Genomic DNA, 17,164 nt, shown 5'->3' with positions numbered 1-17,164 from the left:
TAAATTGGATGGATATTGATACTTAAATTATGACCCTAAACTTGAGTTACGCAAGTTATTCTTGTAGAGAGAAATTAATTGATCACAATACGCAGTGTGTCTGGTAATATGACCAGTTAAAATGTACATTAACCAATACAATTGGATTGACTTAGATTTAGAATACGCCAGATTTAAGAAGTTATTTTGGAATAGCCTCATACGTGGATAGCCTATTTTAATGTGACATAAGAATGGACAAAGTGATATCTTATTTGTTTCAACGACCCTACCCTAAGCTAGGAACTCAGTTTCATCTGAGTGAAGTGAGTAACTTTCTAAAGGGCACATGGTCGGGCATGTCAAGGGACACAAACCCAGGACCTCTGGACATTGAGCCAGTCGCAAGATAGGAGAAATAAAAAAATGAAACATCTCTTTCAAACAGTCTAATTTTACCAACATGTACAGGTACAAAATGATTTCATACGCTATATGCTCTGATGTGCCTATTTTAAGTTTGCTGACTTTGTTATAAAAAGGAAATAGCTTGCAAAGAATTTGTCAAATTTAAAGACAGTGCTTCGAAAAATGTTTTGAATGTTTATTCGTACGCCTTACGCAACAAACAATCGAGGCGGGCTAAAATAGAAATTTTCATGCAGCTAAAGTTTTATATGTGTTGCTGCCATATCAGACTCGTATATCAGCATATCCATGTATATACAATACATTCCAAATGCATTTCATACTTGACGATATCCTCATATACTTTCTTTGAAAATGGCCAAGAAACTGGTACCGGTTGAAAAAGGGTTACCTAATGATTCTGTGTTTTTATAGTGTGTAGAATACACTAGAATACATTAGAATCGCTGGAAAATACTTCTTGTGGTATACAGAATGGAACATAGACTAGTCTCTTAGAATTGCAGCAAAATACTTCTAGTCATACGTTGTACAATAGTTGCGCAATGTTTTGGCCTTTGATAATTCAATTACAACAGAAAGAAGACAAGAACAGAGGAACCGAATGCAGTAATGTTCATCCAAAGTGCGTATTTCGTTTTTCTAGGAACATTTTATTTCTTAAACGTTTTGGTGTAAGAAGGAGGTTCTATCCTCCTTTGATAAGAAAAGTTTATTTGATCGAAAGAAATTTAAACAAAAGCGAGGGCGCTGTAGCATTCATGGCCGTTAAATTTAATTTTGATGTCGTAGAATTGTTCAGCCGAGTATACGTTGTTATACATGTAGCGAAAATCGATCGGACGACGAGTCTGCGAGCTCTAAATTACGAGGAGACATGACCCTGACGGGAAGGGGGGAACTCTGCCATTTCTTCGTCAGCATCAGGGTCATGCCTCCTCGTAATTTAGAGCTCGCAGACTCGTCGTCCGATCGATTTTCGCTACATTTGAGGGGGATATAACAGAACTAACCACCGACAAGGATCCAAGACAGCATTTTTCCTAACACGGTAACTATTTCATGCACGACTTTCTCAAGAATATCCTTGTGATCGCACGACAACCGCACGACAACTGTGCCCCGCGCCCTCACCTAAGTATACACGATTTTGTTTGGGGTATCAGATATATAGTGGCCACCTGCACACAACAAAGCGCTGACAATGTGTTCCACTTCTGTTCCTGTCCTGAAACGAGAACGACACTCCAACAGGTGACGAGAGACACCGATCTTGTCACAGATCAACTTAAACCCCTTCAAAGGGGATTTATATCAAGTGTCTCCTAGCTCATCAAAACAGTGGAGCGGAACTTGGTCCAATCGCCTGTAGTCTTCGCTAATCCGGATGTCCTAGTTTTGCAGTCCTTCTGAGGAAACTCACACCACTGACCCAGCTCCGAAGAATGCACCTGTTCCCGATGATTGATTAGCGATGCGTTGGACATACTCTCCGATACCAGAATCTGTTTGGAGTCGCCGATGCTCCAGAGGTATCGGTGGCCACTTCATAAAAGGAAGTTGGGCACGAATGTTGAGCAACAGAGAATGCAGTCTGTTGGGGAGCGCCAAAAATAACACAATATCCGGCTGGGTTTTTATAATAGCCGTCTGGGGGACTATGGAAAGTATTAATGTGATGCGTATGGTCGGGTAAAAGCGATATCGGTAGTTTTTTTTTCACACGCTGTAGGTGGTAGGGTCTCATTCTATTCCGTTCTGTCGCTAATGTTTCATTTTTTTCTCTTCACTTTATATCATAGTGCAAGAATGTTCGATCATATTAACGTTTAAGATTTCGTTTAACTAAATAGTTATCAAATGTATGTAAAAGCATTATAGATACTCTACTTATAGTCATTATCTAGCTAGTCGTCTCGCCTGCAACAGGCCGAAGACTCTTATCTGGGTTTCAATCTTGTTTTGAAAATGGCAACAAGAGGGGGAACAATGACGCAGGAGTGGACAAAAAGTTACAAAACAATGGAAACATCTTCTAACTACCCCTTAAGAATCTGAAAGTAGGATTAAGACGCAAATCTGGCTACAGAAGTGTCATTTCTGAGATCTTCACGTCAAAACATAGACTTTTTATTTATATTTACCTTCTAAAGACGGTAACACAGTGTCTGTCTCTATGAGAGGATAAATAGCAGCAAAAATGCCCGTAGGGTGAAAAGTATTTCTTTTAAGAGAAGACCTAGATACCACACCATATCAAAAGTAGAATGAAAACAAACACCGGTTTTTTATTCACACTTGAGATATATAGAAGGCGGCTTTTATTTATGTGTGTCACATGACCTAGAAATACAAAATGATGATCATAAGAAGTGACCCCGCCCTAGAGCGCATATTCACACCTGGATGAGCACACCTGTCGGAGAACCCTCTCACATTTGGGGTCAGGTGGTCGCCTGTAACGGTCAGCATCTCTCCAGTACCTGGTCAAACTGTGTGGTCAGTCAAAGCTCACGCGCGGGTGTGCCACCATTTCATAACTGGTCAGCAGTACGTGTTATTAGTGGTAAGTGATGCAAATTGTCCTTACGGCTGTATTATGTTAAATATATGTTATAATGATTTTTAAGGGCGACTACGGGTCTGAGTCTTAAAGGTGTAAACTACTTCTTAAGTTCTTGTCTTGGAAATGTTTATTATCCTGACCCATCTTTTCACTCATTCGTTACTAATCGCGCTATGCCGGCCTTCACCCCCTTATCCTTATCTTCAAAATGGACCGTCCTTTGTAACAGTTTTACAAGCGGCCCATATAGATAGACATAGAAACGATTATTTCTTTTTGAGAGATTCCAGAAATTCCTTCTCCTAAAGGAGGTTCAAAGTAGTTGTCCGGGTGGCGGATTCATCCTCAGGTGTTGCCGAAGTTTATAAGGTAAAGGTAAGAACCATAGAGATATTGAAAAGGGATCAGGGGGGTATGTTTAGTCGGACCCCCTTTGCGCCGGCCACCCCTTTGTGGGACGGTTTAGCGTGATTTACTGAGGCTCAACCCCCGAGCTCTTCGTGTTTGTAACCGGGATTGAACTATATTAGTAACCGATGGACGAGAAAGCCATGCGTCGGCGATGCTCCACCGAGCACACAGAAGCCCGAAGGGGGTACCACTAGTCTCCAAGCAGTGCCCTAGACTCAGTATCAAAGCTGGCCAATGAGTATAGCCGGCCAAAGGGAGTCAAACATGCACCCGCTGCCGACTATACTCCTTGGCAAGCTTTGATACTATCTCTAAGGCACCGTAGGGTCTGCTTGGAGACGCCTAGGGGGGCTAGGGTGCCACCACCGTCCTACAGAAACAACAGGGGCGGCGGGAGGCAAACATTGTAAAAGTTTATGAAAGTTTGGATTCCACCGAACGGGCTATTCAGTTTGCCGCCTTGTTCTGCGCTGCAACCGGCGGGGCGGGCGTTGACGGGGAGGTTTAAGTGGGCATGGGTAAACCCACTCCAAACTTAATACTGTCCCGTGGAGATTTCACTTCAAACCAAAGACAATTCTAGAGCGCCGAGTACATTTTATTACCCCCTTTTGCCGACTCAAGAACAATATGTAAGTTATAAGCGGTACTACTGAGGGAGTAGAGTGCTTTTTTTCTGATCATAATTAGTGTATCTTCCGAGAAATATAATATATATGTTCAATATGAATTACTTAAAATACTTATAATATTCAAATATATAAAAAGTATAAGGGTATCTACCGGAGGGGTAAAAGTCTTTGTAAAAATTGAAAATATACAAAAAAGTGAGAGACCAATCTCAGTTTATGTTGGCAAGACAAATAGTCGCGTTGCTTTTTATTTGCAGCCAAACTTTTATTCTGGTGTATTTTGAAATATTTGAAAGTTTGAGCAGGTTGCAAAAGCCGCAGACATATGTTTTACGGCCAGACACCCTTAACAACTGCCCCACATACTTGTTGTCAGGCCCGGTTTATTGGCGGGATTGGCCCTTGACACTTCGAGACGACGGTCTCAATAAATTGCAAATTTAAAGACAAAGATGTAAACGCGCACTACAGAGAAGGAGTGTGTCCTTTGGGCCCGTGGAGAGCCTGTGAATAGCTCGTTCCTACCCGGTACTAGGGGAACACTCCACTTCTATTTGCTCCCTACAGCATAGACGCACTGTAATGACGTTTTGAATGTTTGCCCGCTCCTTCAACCGACGTGTTTTAGAAAAAAAGGCAGCAAAGAACACGTGAAGACGGCGCGGGGTCTTAGCCTACATCTCACAAGTTGTCTACTTTATTAAAGTAGAGAACCAAGGACACTTGTTCTTGTTTTGAAAAGCGCTCAACAGACAGTTGGCGCGGTGGCGAGGCCCCGGTTTGTGTGTATGGCAACCCAAGCGTTTATAGACTATTTGATTTAACGATAGGGGAGCAATCAGTGATTCCAGAATATCCGTCATATGGGCTTAAAGGACGTGTGACTCTGTATAGAACCCTTGGCACTTCAGCGCTCGCTAACGTGATTAATTCGCCGGCATACTTCAGACTACGGCATGGTACAATATTGACTCATTAGCGCTGCTGTGATGTGTGTATAGCGGAGTTGGTTTACTGCGAGGAACGCTCCATCCCCCCAAGACATCGTCTGGAGAAACCCGCACGGCAGTAAACATCACAAAAGACGGTTTTGCATGCAATATCCAGGTGGTGTTTTGGAGGGGGGGGGGCGGTTTGTTTAGGAGTATACACCAAATTCCTCCGTTGCAACGCAAAGAGAACAAAGCAAGACTCGCGCCGTAACTTGTTTGATAACTGTGGTACTTTTCCACAACACTCTCCATAAATCAAAAACTCTAAAGTGAAATAAAAAAAAAAAGATACTAAATCAACCGGCAGTTTGCTTGGTAGGGTCACGTTTCAGATGAATTATGACGGAGCCAAAATGCTCGTGTTGGGAAAATAAAGTGGGCTAAAGCCTCGCCACAAGAGTGCCAAATCAAATTTGTCATTTAGACATGCAATTTTTCCCTCTACCTTAAATACGGGCCCGACCACCTGTTGGAATCTATTCGAGAAAACGACTACCGGTTTTTCTATAACCGTTGTTTCAATCGGATATAGTATCCAATATAAGCGTATGCTAACGCTGAGGGGAATAAAAAAAAATCAAGCGCGTTACAGATGTACTTCTAAAATTGATCTTCGTGCAGATGTGGCGGAGGGCTTGGTTGTATCACTAGTTTACCTTTATCGGGGGGGGGACCTAAATCCGTTGGTTTTAAGAACATGGTTTTTAGGAATATCAAGTCGGCGGACGGTGCTTTCAGATTGCAACATTTGCTAATTGATACCGCCGTCCGTCGACTTCATATCCTTATTATGAAATACTATGTTTTTAACAACAACGGATATAGGTTACCCCGCGGATAAAGATGAACTGACTTTAAGTGTTTTATTGCCTTTCTCGTCTCTATCTAGGTTCGAACTTTCTTGTGTGTGTGTGTTAAGCTTGACGCGTAAAGTTAGCTTGGAAACGGACAGTTCATTTTGACCTGATTGCAATCGCTACTAGCTAGGTTATATTGCGTACAACTCAAAATGCAAATATACAAATGAATAAACAACTGAATTAATTGCAATCCAGTCACAACGATGTTTATATGTTGTTCGTTTATCCCAAATAATCCTTGACATTATTAGGTGTTATCTGACTTGGCCTACTCAGGAGAAAAAAAACACACTAAACTACAAAGATAGACACTTTGTAGACCTTGACAGTATAAAGGATAAAACTTGATATGCATTTTGCAAATGCTATATTTTGTAAAATAATATTCAAAACTCTTGTAAGTAATAGGGATATCACTCAAAGAAATAGACTCTTCTTCTTGCAACATTAACGAATATTCGTCTAAATCTGTAACGATATTTTCCCTAAAACAAATACTAATGTTTTATGCCAAATTTTATATCTATAATTGCATGTATATAGTTTGTATATTCTGTTTATCTTTGAATCAAGTAGGTAAAAAAATGAAACGACGTTTTGACGTGAAAAATATTAAAAGAATATACTTAGCTCTAGGAGTGGCTAGGGTAGGTTGACAAAAAAAGTAAACGGCATTGTTTTACGATTTCACAAGATCCCAATCGAAAATGATCATGAGCCGTTTAAATGTCAATGTTTTCATAAATTTTATTTATTGGAAGATATCTAGTTTTAAGAAGACGGCTAGGGTCATTCTAGACTGAAGTAAATCTAAAAAAAAATCATAAAACAACTTGGTAAAAAGACAATGATATTAGTACCAAACCAAAAACATTGTATTTCCAATATCAGGAAACTTATGTGAATGTAAGTAAATAAACTATCACGGCGAAATGTATGCAAGAAAATCTTGGTCCTCATCGACCTACAATAAAAATCATTACAAAAAGATATATCATATTTCTCTCATGTAATAAGACATGTCGAAAGTGTGTTGTTGTTTTTCTACCACGTTTTTTGTGAGTTCCGCTGGTGTTAGTGCGAATTGTATCAATCCATTTATCCCGAGAAGCTTTGAGTTGACTCTGACTGGTAGTCCGTGTGTACAGGGTTTAGCGGTGTCATGTCAGACACCACCAGGCAACCAAACAAAGATAAACATGTCCCTGTCCTCACAATTCTTCCCACTAAAATATAAAGATGAATTTAAAACACTAGACTACATATCTATGATTTCAGATGTGGTGTTTTTCTGTGTGTATGTGAAGCCTAGTTATGCTAATGCTGTAGAATAGATGTGTTTTTGAAGGTAACGTTTGAAATGTGCCACTGAAAGAAAAGTTAGTATCCGCACGTAGGATTTCGGCAAGTATATGCCCTGTCGTAAGATCGTCGTGAGGCAGTCTTGAGTTAGTCGTGGTTGTGTCGTACATTATTTAGCAGATATGGGAAAGACTGTCTTATATCCTTGTCTCTGTTTTGTTCTTTCATAGCGTGCTTGAATGGCTTACGACATCGTCAAAATCGTACGACGGGCTATGACAAATGTGACTGTAAGCATTGCGCCATCTTGAGGCTGTAGTGGCCCTGGAGGGTGTCATTTGAAGCATGGGTGACCTTCTCGTTCGCCCCCCCCCCCCTTCTCCACTCAATCCGTCATGTAGACTGCGTGTCAAAGTCATGTCCGTGACGTTTGCGGGCTGCTGCCGGCGCCTCAGACAAGCGCATTCACTCCCAACCGCCAATTAGTACCCACTGAAGAAAGGAGCCAGGTCAAGGCGTGCAATTTAACGGTCCGCGCGCCCGCAAAATGGAGCGACAACGCCTCCTCAATGTCCCGTTACGAGCAGAAGGAGACAGAGAGAAAGAGAGAAAGAACTGTGTCTTGTTGTAGTGATGACACGTCAGCAAAGGGTGCGGAAAAAAAGGGGGGGACCTCGTGTGGCTACAGGCTCTCAAGCATAAGGGCCTTCACTTCTCTCAAGGGTTTTTATATTGGGCTGGAGTGGGGTAAAGTTTACGTTACGCGGAGTTTGGATACTGCCCAGCTACCACTACAGGTCCTGTAAAGAACCTCACGCTGGTAGGATTTACCGTCAATTGGGTGATAATAGGTTAAGCACGTGATAATTGGTTATTAGCCATTAGTTTTTTCACCCGTATAATCGGGTCTATTAGGACTCCAGTCTTGCGTGAAGGCTTGCGTTCTCGTCGATATATAGGAACATCAGTTGAAACATCCGATCTTTGCTCATGGCTAAAATATTCTAGTTGAGATCGCCATACGGTTTGCAAAACAGCGTAGAGAAAAATTAGAGTTGGTAGGTAACGAACCCATTTTTATAGTAATTTTTGGTACTTAAATCCCAATGGTGGGCTTCGAACCCTGGACCCCACTGACATTGGACCCCCGCTTTTGTCGCGGCTCGCAATTAGCGTTCCGTAATGAGATGTAAGTGATGTAGTACAAAGTGGCTGTATTTTTGGAGAAAACTAAATACGACAGCCAGAAGAAAGGCCACCCGAGACCTCTCTCTCGCATTCTAAACAGAGCAGAGTGTATTATGTTAGCCTACCATTCTACCCGTGGATTGGCACGCCTACAAAAACTGATCCGCCACAATAGAGATGTCAAACAGTGGGACATTTCATCGCCCATGATTGGCCGTGCAAGAATTCGCCTTTATGAAGGTCCCGACCACCCAGGCAGCTTGCTTTACCGACTGAGAGTAAACCTTAGCACACACCGTGCCACACACAAGGTGGCTGGGAGGAGAAAAAAAATCCGTGGTAAATCCAGCGAGGCACGGTGGAAAGACGGCCGGGAGAACACCTCACGGACCGCCGCCTGGGTCGCACGCACCTCGCCGGGATGCCACCGCGGTCCTTGTCAAATTAGGTCGGCTACAGTCCGCTGCGTGTCTGAGGTGTGTAAGCAAAGCCTGAAATGGACGATGTGCTAATACAGGCGTATCCCATTCAATTACGCGTAAACCGACTCTTGAGGGCAAACGCTTACGCCGCGATTGTGTTTCACTCGCCCATCAGCAAGTTAGAACTCGAGTGTCGGGAGCCACTTCAGCTGAGGGTGTCTTCTCCCAGCGGCATTCTTGTCAGATTAGTCGCAGACACCCAACAGACACGCACCCATATTTTAATCCATATGTTTCTTTTCATAACTGGATAGAGACGGTACGCTGGGGAGCACTTGATCCAGGTGGGATCACTACAATCCTCTCGGTGCTCAACAAGGTGTGTCCGGCCGACCTGGTCGGCGAGTCGCGCTGATTAAACCAAGAGTTTTTACCGGCCGTGCTCACACACCGGACCCTACCCCCTCTCTCGCTCTTTCACGCCTCTTACCAGCGCGCCACGCTCCATCGCCAGCACATCCCCCCGTCCGCCCTCCCGAAACAAGAGGGCTCTCATCCGAGCTGTTTACACCTTTTCATTGGAAATTTTAGCGCGTTCTGCTTCAACAAGAAGAACACACCGTGCGCTGTAACGCGAGCCACCTCAGGTGTACGCGGCGCAGGAGGATTGTGTCAGGCACGTCTTGTCTTCAGAAAAACGGACGGATTGTTTAGAAGGTGGGGCGAAAAAGACAACGGCAACCCACCAGCGACTCAAGAGAAGCAAGCCACTAATCTCAAAGGGCACCATTGTCCGAATTGCTCATACCCAACAGCCATTCAGTGGATGACCGTAATGCCGCATTATCGTCCGTTTGTCGAGGCTTACGGGCTCTGTCTTGAGCACGTCGTGAGACAGGATTTCGCCATTGTGTCAAGTATCAGTGTAAAGTAGTTTGTAGAGACAGGTATAAAAGAATCATTACACATATAAAAACATTTGAAAATATTGCTGATGAACTGTCATTGATTTTTGACGAAGAAAAGATATAGAAGTATGTGTTGTGTTTCTTTGGTTTATCCAGTGGTGTAGGGATTTGGTAGGAATAAAAACACCAGTCATTTACAGTACTTGGGTGTTGCTTTACAACAACACTTCAGTTGGAGAGTGAGCTCTCCAATTTTGTTGTGGATCCCCTCTCCAGACTAGCCCCTACACTCCTAACGTAACACGAGCGGGGTGTTGTACTTTGCTAAGGTTAGGCCGGGATCCAAGGTTCGCCTCCCGGTGTTTATATGGGCCGTATTTCGACAGGGCAACTCAAAACAGCGCAGCGTTGGACAGGCTAATTAAGTTGTATACATCGCATTGTTTGTATGTTTTTCAAACTTCGCCGTGCTTTGCTCTCTTATCGTAGGTGTATCAGTGGCCGGCTATCTCGCACGATCTCCTAACCCTTGTCTCCTCCCACTTTTTGCGTATTTAATGGCGATGTCAGCGCCGCCAACACCCAATCAAACGACTCTGCGGGCGACGGCTGACAAATTTGTGATGTCAACCACCTTGTTCGGCCCACTTGACTGTCGGGGCCGCCCACAATTCCATGGGAGGGTGGGTGCATAAGGGACTTGGGTGAGAGAGAGCTTACCTCACTCCCCAGTGTACACCAAATACAGGGGGAGCCTTCGGTTCCGCGTGTGGTTCTTCCAACAACACACCTTTAATCCAGGAATTACGGACTATTCAGAGTTTTTACCTCCCCCCTCGAACTGACGGGATTCTGTTTGGTTTACCTTTTTGATCTACAGGTAGCGAACAGGTCTCCGTCTCTCAGATGGATCCCAAAATGTCGCTGAACAGTAAGACCAGCTTCACGGTGAAAGACATCTTGGACATGCCCGAGGCCAAGCGCCAGAGCCCCGACACTGGGTCTTCCGTCCCCGGCACCATGGCCTCCGCCACCTCGGTAGGGAGTGCGTCCCACGCCGGCCAGATCTCTCAGGGTTCCTCGGCGCTACCCCCGTACTACGACGCCAGCGAAAACCCGTACATGAGGTGGCTAGGTAGTGCGGAAGAGATGCAGTACAATTGTAAGTATATATAGAGAGAGCACGTGTTTAAGTGTGCGTAACATTGTTCTAAAGTGCCTTATCGAAGTGCAGTATTTGGGGCTTCCTGTCTCAGCTGTGGCTGGTTACACACCCGTGTCAGAACTAGCGAGCCAAACAACACGGACAGCTAAACAACATATATACATAGTACCAAGACAAAATCAGAAGAACCACAAAACCTTTTCACTGTTTTTCCTTAAAGTTTAAACGTAACCTTCTAGTTAATCTGTTGTTCAAGTTCTTTTACATTAATATTGCGTTCACGATATGTATTATGATATTTCATTACTTGGTTTGTTTATACCCTGCAGCTTTGACACATATCGCCTCGTCTCAGAACAGTCCCGGGTCGTCCACCGGCGCCGAGACCTCCAGCACCGCAGACGCCAAGAACACGGCCGACAAGGTCGACTTTGACGACGACGAAGAGGACGAAGACGACGACGGCTCGACGACGGGGAGCGCGAACGACGGCACCGGGAACAGCAGCTCTCCTGGCGGGCAGGGCGACCAGCCGAAAAAGCGGAAGAGACGAGTGCTTTTCTCCAAGGCTCAGACGTACGAGTTGGAGCGGCGGTTTCGGCAACAGCGGTACCTGTCGGCTCCCGAGAGGGAGCACCTGGCTCGTCTCATCCGCCTCACCCCGACTCAGGTGAAAATCTGGTTCCAGAACCACCGCTACAAGTGCAAGCGCGCGCAGAAGGAAGGACACATGGACACCGGACTGAACCCTCTACCGTCCCCGCGACGGGTAGCGGTGCCCGTGTTGGTACGGGACGGGAAGCCTTGTCAGCCGACCGTCACGTCGTGTAACGGCTACATGAAGCCCGTGGACAGTATGCTGAGCGGCATGAACATGAACATGCACCACTCGGCCATGCAGACCATGCAACACATGCAGCAGCAAATGCAGCCTCTGCAGACTATGCCTTACCAATACCCCATCATGCCGAACTCTTCCCTCTCCACGTCTTATGGCACCTGGGCATGGTGAAATAACAAAATACAAGACAAAAACGCTTTTCAAAACTTTTCCAGAGAAAAGTAGACTAACTTCATGTGACGTAATAAGATGAGGTAGTCGGTCCAAGAGCTTGTTGCAATAGACTTGCGTTGAACAGCATCGACAGAGTCTTCGAAATATCTTAAGATCGTGGCTCTCTCTCAACGACTTCTTCCCCACAAGTTTGTGTGTGTGCGGAAATTCGCGCCGACTCGCTGACATAAAAAGGTACTCTTGAATGTTTTCTTCGTTTTCATACCGCAACATCTTGTAAGGACAAGGACTATAGACTGAGGAGTGGGTCTGTTGTCGTCCACTCGTCTACCTGAGTGGTGAACTCTTGTCATAACAGAAAACCCTTCATAACAATTGTTGATGTGCCAAGTAAAGAAACGTAACAGGTGTACACAGTTCTAACGACAGAAAACAGATTTCGTTAACTTCCTAATAAGTAAATTATGTGTATAACTTTATTTTCTGTCCCTCAGACGTTTGTTTATCATTGTAAAGAATATTTCGTGTTGTAAATTATGTACATGGATTTTTTGCGGTTGATTCTTTGTTTTTCGGGCGAGCCCAGATTGTAATCCGTAAAGCTGGACTTAGCACACAAAGAGATAGGGCTCCGAATAATCTATACTATTTTATTCTTACCTCTAATTCTAAACAGTTACCTAGTCTGACTGCTTTATCGTCTCGTTGGAATAAAGAAAGAAATCTTGCTGACTTAAAAAATACTGTTTGCGGCGTCCTTTTCTCCTTGTTCAAAGCGCTGGGCCGCTAGAGTAAACTTTGCCAAGGCATATCTCAGAAGAAGAGCCCGCATTCGCACAATGACTTAAGTATGGGAGCAAATTGGTTCTCAATTGATCTATTCAGTCGGTGGCGGGGAAGGACAACCCGGCCCTCCAAAAATTCCACTTGTGTGTGCCCGTGTCGTGGCCCGGCTTGCATACGCTGGCGGCCCCCGCTAACTAGCTGGTTCAACAGTCTTGTTTGAGGTTGGTCAAGTTCCCCCAACAAAACCGCCCTGCCTGGGGGCTTCAACACGTGGCGTCCGGCAGGCTTGCAACACTCTTCCCCCTTCTTAAAACTCACCATAAAATTGATATTATAATACCTCATTGTCGCGACTATACCCCAATATTAATGTACCCTAACTCTGACCTCCGGACGCCTACAATATGCTTATTTGCATTGCAGCGTAGGGCCATTTTATGGAAACTGCCGCAAAGGCCACGGCTTGTCCCTCTCCCGTATCCGGTCCCTTTGTGGCTACATAGACTTGAAAATACTTGACTTGAAAGGAATGGAATATATTAGTGTCTCCTAAGACATGGAAATGCATTTACAAAACCTTTTTAGTCAACCGACCCGCGTGGTTACGATTCAAATTATATATACCGTAGACGGTATAACGGTACCTTCGTTGAGACAAAGTTTGTGGAAAACATTGTTTTGTCTTGGTGGTTTCTAAGAAATTCAATAATCAACAACATATCGGCATTGTGAAAACACCTTTATTTGTCACTTCCTTTCATGAAAAGTTGCCGGTCTTTTCTTATTTAGATCAAACAGGAAAACTTAAACTCGATAGTTCGATTTTTCTGTGGGCAGTGTGTACCTTACACTAGTCTGGAACTAGGGTAGGTTTATAAAAAAATAAAGAACGATGCACCAAAATGTGAATAAAACTGTAAGCCATAATTAAAACATGCTTGACTTTCTTCACCGTCACACTAAATGAATGGGTAATAAATTCGAAGTTTTTTAGATTCAATGACTGTCTTCTGGTTCAAATTGTATCCGTGCTTGCAATGAATGTAATGCATTAATACATGTCAATACAAGTGTTAAATTTCTTTCATAGTACCAAGTATGTATTAAAATGCACTATAAATGTATAAGAATGATAAGTAGCAAATCCTCCATTTTTCGTATTAAAACACAATTCCTATAGAGATATGTTTATTTCAATGTCTGCCAATAGTGCAGTGTGGTTACATACGCACATATATGTATACGCACATGCAGTTGGTAACTTTATAAACGCTAAGAATGGACCAACAAAGACTTATGGAACAGATACACAATAAGCGCAAAACAAACAAGAAACTAAATGTAACATTTGTATCAGCGAAAAATGTAGTAAAGCTTTCGTATTTGATAGTTTAAAGAAAGCAGGGACTTGCATATCACTCAAACAGTAAATTATGTCACAGGTCTATGGATGTAAAAGGTTGTGAAAAAGTCGGTGGCTTTGCATATGTTACGTCAAAATCGATAAAGTTTCGACAATTTAGGTATAGAAACATTTATGTTTGAAATAAAACTATTTCTAGCTTTAAAAAAATCGATAAAATCATATGTAACTTTCTATGTCCACAGCAGCATTCAATTGCCAATGCAAATTTTGAAATATTAAGATGCGTGTTATGTAGTATGGATTTAAAACACATGATCAGTGATATTCCTACATTTAAAGTGGCTAAATTGACTGGCCCTATGGCCGGCAAAGGCAAAATCCTCTGGTATATTGGCTACTCTACCAGGGCCGATCAAAAGTTTTGAGCCTCGCCCAGAAATAATAAGTTACAGAACTCAAAATTCGAGGCGTAGTTATAAAGTAAAAAGCTATTATGAATGTCTACCAAAATTCAAATCATCGTAATCATAAATTTGTAGGCGACACCCAGTAATGTTAGAGAGAAGGAAAATTTGAGATGGATGATTTAGCTACAATCTGAGGTGTGCGGGCCAACTTTCTCTGATGAAAGCGCGATACAGACTTCTTTCCAATTGAAAAAAGACGGTTCATTATCAAATACTTTAAAATGTCTTCGTAGATTTCATGGCATGAGGAATACGACCTACACAGCTCTGATAACAGTTCACCCATATTTTAATTTTCTCGCCAGTTACCTACTTATTTTCAAAAGAACGTCGACTGGAAAATAAGGTCCACAATGATTTAGCATATTTCTTTATACCATATTTATAATTGTGCCCCAAACTCTGAGTTGTGCACCTTGTTTTTTTGAGAGACCGAAGACTTATTGATCACCCCTCGCATATGGCCAATTTCTACTATTATTCCAGATATATGTATGGAGTTTTTAACTCATAAATAATGAACATCATAGCGAACTTGCAAAACACCTTTATCTCTCTATATTTAGGTACAACAGAAACAATTCTTCTCGATAATTCGATTTTTCCGTGGGCAGTGTGTGCCTTGAACTGAAACTAGGTTGTGTTCTTAATCGGTATTCGATGCACCAAAGTGTGGGAAAACTGTAACGAATAATTGAAACTCATTACAAATAATCCAAAACGTAACGTTAGATAAAATTGTTTCAAGGCAAGATGATTAACATCTGGTTGGAAAAAAAAAACAGAAATCATTTCATAAAGTGTTTTTTCTGGGTTTTCTTTCTCCATTTTGATTCCGAAACCTTCCACCCATATGTATTTACTACATATAAAAATGAAAAATTCCCTTGTAATTGTATACCTTTCATCCAGCTTGAGACTATATTAAGAACTCTAGTACTAACTTTAACTTTGTTGTTTAGTGAAATTTGATATGGCTATTTGTTACGTATATATATATCGTCTAATTTCCTATACAAGAAATGTTCTTATATCTGTTTAGATCTTCTTCAATTATTTCAAGCATTATCCCCGTTCTGGTCGGCAAACTGTTCTACATTCCGAAATTCATGCGTTGAAATATGATCTCAAATGTAAAACTCTTGATGTGAAAATTAATTCATTAAGTAAGGGGATAAGTGAGGAAGGGTTTTTAAGAACAGCATGGGTTCTTTAAGAGCCCTTTGTCCAGCTTGACCACGGCGCATTGACCAGGTGTTGGAGTGACCTCTCTGTCACCATCTGTTGCCCATGCCTCTAATTAAGACGACCGGTTCATTAGTGGACAAAACCGCTGGGTGTTCAAATATACTTCCTTTATTGAATGAAGACTTTTATTGTACGTTTATACCCTGACAAACTAACTACAGGCCAAAATAATAAAGTTTTTGCAAGTACAATTAGTAATATACGATTGTGTATCCTTATTGCACCTACAAAGTCTAATGAATACTAAATTTAGTATGTACAGGTTCAACTTCTTCTCGCTTCTTAAGACAGTTGTAAATGTAAGGACAGAAGGAGCTTGAAATAATGGTTTATCTAATTGCATAGAGAATGCACGTTTTTCTGTGCTATTGAGATATCGAAAAATGGGATATTTCTCTCATTGTTGTATAGTGTACATGTACATATTTGTGCATGTGAAAGCACAAATAAAGTGTGAAAATGAAAAATATATGGAAAAAAATTGCAAACCATAGATATAGTAGCTATTAAAAAATTACAATAATGGTAATGATATAATATTAATACAATACCATGAATTCTCGAAAAACAGGTTTCTAATTATCTACATTGTGACGTTTAGACTTGTTCGATTAAAAAGAAGGAAAATTATGCTAACGGAAAAAAATTGGGATAATTGGATCCATGATTTGTTTTTCTAACACCAAAACAAAGACAGGTATATAGCTAAAGGCGTGCAATCTGTTGTGACTTGTGTTCTGTGGTTTTATACTGAGTATGCAATAAACAAATTGCTACTCGATTCACTTTCTATATTAGGACAACCCGCGAAACAATTTGGCAAGTTCTTATCTTAGAAAGGTTTATTTCCTGGAAGAAACTTGCTCAGAAAGGTCCAGGAAATCGTGGAAAAGGGAATAGAAAGAACCAGTTTCTCTCTTTTTTTTACCTTCTTGGTTTCTGTGGCTCCACAGGAGAGTGATTGTCTCACACCAGGAAAGTGCTCTCGCAGCGACTTCACATGACCAACCGCTGTGTCACATTTAATATCCTTCAAACATAATCACACCAACCATCTAATCCGACACGTTACTACTACGTATTTTGCGTCAGGCTTGAAAAATTGGCGCGGGGAAAATTGGACAAGATTGGTACATAATTGTCGGGATTAGAAAGAAAATTACGTCGGAGTTTTGTGTATGACAAGGTAACACTGCTCTTCAATGGTTGAAGATATACACTTCAGGTAGCTGTTACATGAGAATACCCGTGGCGCTCAGCGCTATCAGTTCGTTCTTTATTCCTTAATTTGTCAATAATTTCCGTAATACCCAGTTTCGACAGGATTCTCTTTGCCAGCAAATGACTCCAAATGGGTTCACTTGTCAATCAGCTGGTGAAAGGGCCGCCGTTTTGGCCTCTGTGATGTAAATTTGCCCATCTTTAGTG

General features: G+C 42.3%; 1 protein-coding gene across 2 annotated transcripts in view; it reads left to right on the top strand.

Annotated features, from left to right (window-relative positions):
* LOC118418007 (homeobox protein Nkx-2.2-like) overlaps positions 1–12,610 on the top strand; it is a 33,629-nt gene extending 21,019 nt beyond the window's left edge. The window contains exons 1-3 of one of the 2 annotated variants that reach the window (XM_035823802.1): positions 2,800–2,974; positions 10,570–10,851; positions 11,184–12,610. In XM_035823802.1, the coding sequence (XP_035679695.1) occupies positions 2,815–2,974; positions 10,570–10,851; positions 11,184–11,866 (1,125 nt within the window). In that variant the 5' untranslated portion in view covers positions 2,800–2,814 and the 3' untranslated portion in view covers positions 11,867–12,610. Of the gene's footprint in view, positions 1–2,799; positions 2,975–10,569; positions 10,852–11,183 lie in introns of those variants that run through there. The other variant, XM_035823810.1, reaches the window with a different exon arrangement.
* The last annotated feature ends 4,554 nt before the right edge of the window (positions 12,611–17,164 follow it).

Source organism: Branchiostoma floridae, chromosome 1 (assembly GCF_000003815.2).
Source record: "Branchiostoma floridae strain S238N-H82 chromosome 1, Bfl_VNyyK, whole genome shotgun sequence".
Lineage (NCBI taxonomy): Eukaryota > Metazoa > Chordata > Leptocardii > Amphioxiformes > Branchiostomatidae > Branchiostoma > Branchiostoma floridae.
Note: the sequence above shows the minus strand (reverse complement) of the source record. Positions and strands in the feature narration are given on the sequence as shown.